General features: G+C 47.4%; 1 protein-coding gene across 1 annotated transcript; it reads left to right on the top strand.

Moving 5' to 3' along the window:
• Positions 1-979: 979 nt before the first annotated feature.
• On the top strand, positions 980-5,801 carry LOC119321426 (protein FAR1-RELATED SEQUENCE 7-like). The gene is made up of 5 exons (XM_037595113.1): positions 980-3,300; positions 3,403-4,015; positions 4,105-4,565; positions 4,657-4,944; positions 5,085-5,801. The coding sequence occupies exons 1-5, from the start codon at positions 3,010-3,012 to the stop codon at positions 5,391-5,393; spliced, it is 1,962 nt and encodes a 653-aa protein (XP_037451010.1). The 5' UTR covers positions 980-3,009; the 3' UTR covers positions 5,394-5,801.

Here is a 5,801-nt window from a genome sequence, read left to right as displayed (position 1 = left end):
CAAGCTCCTTCAAATAATCTGCACCAGTTCTTCTGGAGAATAATGTATATGCATGGTCTACAATGGAGTTTACAAGATATATTTACTTACTCAAAGATTCGGCCTAACATTTTCCATAAGGATTATGTATGTTATACCAACTCTCAGTAATCTCTACTACTAATGTCTTAGTTGGTAGTCTCGCCTCACTCCACCTCATCCCACCACTCCTATCTTTCGCCCACCTTTGACATCATCACATCACAACATGGGCTGGCCCATTAACGTGTATGTGAACGCAATCCTCCCATCGCCTGCCCTCCTCGCGATAATCTCGGCGTCCTCGCGCTGCCGTCCTCTTCTCTCTGATCTCCTCTACCAGCATGCCTTCCTTGCGATCCCCCCGACGTGTCCTCGCGTCGCCGTCCTCTTCTCCCCAAACTCCTCTACCAGGGGGACTCCTCGATGACCCAGGCAAAGCGAACATTGTACGCAGGTTTTTTGGCTTTCACCGGTTCGTTCTCTACCCCTCCTCCATGACTCCCTCGCCATCAATTTTTTTCGGCGTCTAAATGCAATCCCTTCGTGGGGAAGTATGGTGTGAAGGAGAGAGACCGCGATGGCGAAGGTGAGGTGGGCGTCATCCCGTTTTAAAGGAGAGGGCTCCAGCGAGAAATGTCTCACTACGGCGAAAACCGAGCGGAAGGGGAGGGTCCGACAGAAAAACATAAGGGTGTGTCATGGGGTGGAGTTTTTATGTTGCTACACTAGATCGCGGAACCTGACGTCGACCTTAAGATTGGTGTATGAGATAGAAATAAGCTTCAATATTAATAATTTGTCTGATTCATTTATATACAGTATAGCCCGTAGCAACCCACGGGCGTTTTACTAGTAATTTATAAAGGTTTAAAAAAATCTAAGGCAAGGCGAAATGATAAGTGACAGTCTACGTCGTAAAATAAGTGTAATTCACTCGAAAAAGAAATATTTATCCGAACCGCCGCGGGCGGAAGAGACGGCCGCGGAGTTCGCGCCGCCGGGGAACTAGCAGCGGAGGTCAGCCGGTGTCTACCCATCCTCCTGCCACTTTCTTGTACAACTTCGCCGCTCCGGTCCGGCCGGCGAAGTAACTAAACGCGGGCTGTCCGTTCCGTTCGCTTCGTTGGTACAGGATCAGGATGAAGGAGGAGGAGAAGGAGAAGGCGCAGGCGCCGCCGCCGCCGCCACCGCCCCTTCTCCTAGGTACTCGTAACATCGTCGCGCTAGGTGCTGTCTGCTGTTCAGTTTTCTTTTGGGTGTGTCTCCGTCGAGGGGCCTGGGGATTGGCTGGATCTGGATGATTGCGACCGAATTCCGTGGAACAGTGCTTGCGGATTAATTAATCATGCATTAGTAATAATCGCTGGTGCTGCTGGGACTCCTTGATTAGTTAATCCACTAGGATTTGGGGGTTAGGGTTTTAGGTTATTACGAGTAGTTAGCAGCCTGTGATGTGCGCCCATAACAAATTCAGTCAGGATGGAACATTTCTTTCTGGTTTGATACTTGGTGCAGTGAGCAGCGCTTGATGGATTGCTTCCCTGTACTACTCACCTTTGCCTCTGAACAATATTGCTCTGTTCAGTCCCAACATACAGATAACACATGGGATCTGAAACTTAAACCAGTGTTGCCCACCACTGCGGCAATCGAATTGGATCAGCTGTTGCTGCTGCTTCCTAATGGTACTAGCCCTAGCATGGATGGAGACTCAAGATCAGCCCGAATGTTTAGCAACGCTGCAAATGTCAAGTATTTCTACAAATTGTTAACATTCAGAGGTGTGATTTCTTCAGCTGCTTGGTTTGTTTGGCTACCAATCGTTCCAAGCACAAGGTCTTTTTATGGCTGCCATTCAGAGGTCGCCTCAATACCAAGGACAATGTCACCAAAAATATTGTTGGACTCAGGACCCTTGTTGTGGCATTTGCCCAGCCATAGAATTGATTGAGCACATCTGGCTGCCTTGCAAAGCTGCGCAACTTATCTGGCACCATTTAAACCTGCAGCACATTGCCGGACGGGCTCCCTCTTTGATTCTATTCGCGCATGAAGCCGAGCATCTCATCAAACACCATCAATGGCCGATTGTCCTCGGCTTGCACAGTTAATATCTGGCATAGCAGAAATGAACGGATTTTCATTAACAGAATATTGCTTTCTGACCTGCTTTGGAGATGCCGAGCTGATAAAGATTCAGATAAAGCATCCCTGGGACCTGAGCGTAATGTGTTTCGGCTTCCAGTTAGACTATCGCTACAAGCGTTCCCCATTTTTCCTTTTCTTTCTTCCTTCATCTTCTGGTTTCGACTTGCAGTTTTCCTCCTCCCTTATTTTTCCTTTCTTGGTTCTTTTGGCTCGACTGCGGTCTGGGCCTTTGCTTGTACTGTTGTGGGCCTTCAAGGCCGTTTTTTGAATATAAGGTAGAGATCGCTACCTTTTCCTTAAAAAAATCAGTTAGCTCTCTGCTTGCCTGTTCCAAGTTTGTGGTAAATCATTATGAACAGTTCTGCTTACTGTGGCTCTAACTGCATCGATCAATCTGCAGAGATATTACAATACCAGTCCAGAGCATGTACTCAGTACTCTACTCCTGTTGATTGATATTCACAGCCCAGTCGTAGATACATTCGATTTGTTTCTTCATGTGCTGGCTGGTGCAAATTAAGAACCCAAACTGTAGGATTGTTGAACTGGAAGTACATATCTCAGTTTTCTCATTTACACTCATTTGATGTCTACGACTTTGTGAACCTTCTATGTTTAGATAGGCAAAAACATGTAGAGCCTGGTTGTTTTGCTGTACAACGGTTCTGCATTTGCTAGTTGCAGTCCCGACATTGCTGTATTGATATTCAGATACGGGAAACACATGGATGCTTCAATACTTTTTGGATGTTACATTTAAATGATGTTCTGCTGTGTGCCGGCTGGTGCAAATTAAGGAAACTGTAATCCCATTCAGCAACTTACCACCAATTTCTGTGTATGCAACTAGTTGCTGATAACAAATTATGTAGGGCACGACTCGGAGATGAACATGGATCTGCTTCTGTGTATCGTGTTGGTGCACTGGAGAAGGCGATTGCAGGGTTTGCGCAGAGGGAAACTGAGGCCGTGGTCAATCCTACTGTTGGGAGTTTCTTTGTTTCACTTGACGAGGCTTATGAATTCTACAACATTTATTCTTGGGAATCTGGTTTCGGAGTTAGGTATGGAGCGAGTAGTATGGATTCTCATGGAATTAAATGCATACAGCAATTTGTTTGCGCGTGTGAGGTATGACATTCATCCTCCCCTTGTAGTTAAGGTAGTATTTCTGATTTTTGTGTTGTTGGTCTCAACCCAGTACTAATGCTCAGAAAATGTTATATTCTACAGGGTAAACCATCCAAGGACAGCGATTCATTTCGTCGGTGTGAATGCAAAGCGTCAATTCTTTTGCTGAGATCCAGAGACGGCGGATGGCGTGTGTGTGAGCATCAAGTTGGGCATAACCATCCATGTTCTAAGATGTGTGCGCAGAGGTCATCTTGGCAGTCTCATAGTAGTATTGACAAGAACACAAGGGGCTTGATTCGTCAACTAAGGGAAAACAATGTGCCACACATTGATGATAATGATGCAAAGAACCCGCTGTCTGATGATATCCAGAAGACAGAGGAAACCTTTGCTAGGATCAAAGCAAAGTATCCAACATTTGGTTATACTGGTTTGCAGCTTGATAGTAACTGGAGAGTAAGGCCACTACTCTGGACCAGTGGCCAGAGCCTTCAGTACCAATACTTTGGGGATGTGATTATCTTCGACACCACCTACAGATCGGACAAGTATGGGACGCCGTTCGGCCTTTTTGTTGGAGTCAACAACAACTTTGAGACCATATTGCTTGGTGGGGTGCTGATGATAAACGAGAAAACGGAGAGCTACAAATGGGTGCTCAGTCAGTTCTTCCAATTAATGGGTAGGGAACACCCCAAAACTATACTGACCGGTAAGATTGCTTCCGTACACACTTTTCCCTACCAATAGTATATTTCTGCAGCACTGCCAATCTAAATTGTTTTGTGTAAAATCCTGTAGATCGCTGCGAGGCAATTGAGGAAGCCGTATTGGAGGCACTGCCATCCACCACACACAGATGGTTCAAGTGGAATGTCCTTCGCAGGGCAAAGGACTACCTTGGTTTCCATTACACCAAAACAAGTAGCTTCCGAGTGGGGCTCCACAAAATTCTGAACGACACGCTGACGGCTGATGAGTTTGAGAGAGCATGGGAGATGCTGCTAGAGGAGCATGGATTGGAGAATCATCCATTTCTGAAGGAGATCTATGAGGTGCGGCACAAGTGGGTTAAGGCATACTTCAGCGACACATTCTGTGCTACACTGACCAGCACACAAAAGAGCGAGAGCGCGAAACACTTTCTGAAACAACATGGCGTTCCACGGGATTGCTCAATGGAGCTTTTCGCTGAACAGTACGAGAAACTGCGGTCCAGTCAAGAACCAGACTATGGGTTTCAGGAGAAGAGGACTACTATGGTAAGCTTAACTTCAGGAAATTAACGTCTTTCCTATGGGCAGTCAAGATCAGCTGAGACTAAGGGTGAATTATTGTTTTTCTTTCGTGCAGGATGAGATTGTTCTGAGAACAAATCTACCGATCGAGAAGCATGCCGGCGAGGTGTACACAAGACCGGTGTACGAACAGTTTGTGCAAGCCATGAGCGAATCCGAGCCTTACGTGGTGGAGGCAGTCATCCCCAACCTGAGGTACATAGCACGGCGTCCCAGCAGTGAAACTAGACAGAAATGGTCTAGGGTGGAATATGAGGTGAATGTTAGAGAAGACGGCGAAGCGTTCATGTGCGTGTGCAAGCAATTCGAGCACACGGGGATGCTCTGCTGCCATGCTGTCAAGGTAAAACCGTTCTCTGTCAGAAGTACTATCTTCCATCCATTGCTACTGCAGTATTCTCTTGCTCCTATATTTATTTGCATTAGCTGCCATATGTAGTACAAACACTTTTCAACATCTTCAGGCTTCGAATCTTTTTTCAGGTCATGATCCACCTAGGCATGTGTGAAATACCAAGGTTACACGTCATGCCACGCTGGACAGCCAAGCCGCTCCAGTGCCAGATGCATTGCCGCGGCGAACCTCGGACGGACACGTGCCAGCAATGCAGGCGCTCCGGGCTGCATGACCAGTTCTTAGACCTAGCGCGCCTCGCCTGTGAGGACGACCGGTTCTACGAGGTCGTCATGAGGGGCATCGGCAAACTGAACAGAGATTTGGCGGCAGCAGAGGCCGTGCCCCGCCGCCGCAGCACCAAGCCGGCATCACTGAAGCCGAGGAGGAAGCGTTGATCACTTGCTGCCGGATGTCTGAAGGCCTGTCCGAGGCCTCTGCAATGCTTCGTTTTGGTTTCTTCTTTTTGCTAGTGTGGGTAAACCTCTGAACCTGACCACGTATGAACTAGGCTAGAGACCAGTAGTATTTTTTGCATGTTTTGCAACGGCCTGGCACCATGGTTAGTTGATTGCTAGGCAGGGCTGGCCGTGTATACATGTTGAGGCGACCATGTGTGCCAGTCAAGCCAATTGGATGTGCAATGTCAGCAGAGTAGGATGACATACATGGTGACCATCATAAACGGTCTTGTGTCGTAGTACAATGCTACCCGAGGAAGTTTCTACCTGGGTTGGGGTGGGCCGGCCAATGCTAACTTTTCTCATTTGCATCAGAGGTTCCCCCGGTTTTGTTGGGTTGATTTC

This window comes from Triticum dicoccoides, chromosome 1B (genome assembly GCF_002162155.2).
Source record: "Triticum dicoccoides isolate Atlit2015 ecotype Zavitan chromosome 1B, WEW_v2.0, whole genome shotgun sequence".
In the NCBI taxonomy this organism is placed as follows: Eukaryota; Viridiplantae; Streptophyta; class Magnoliopsida; order Poales; family Poaceae; genus Triticum; species Triticum dicoccoides.
The sequence above is the reverse complement of the archived record's forward strand: the minus strand, read 5'-3'. Positions and strand labels throughout refer to the sequence as shown.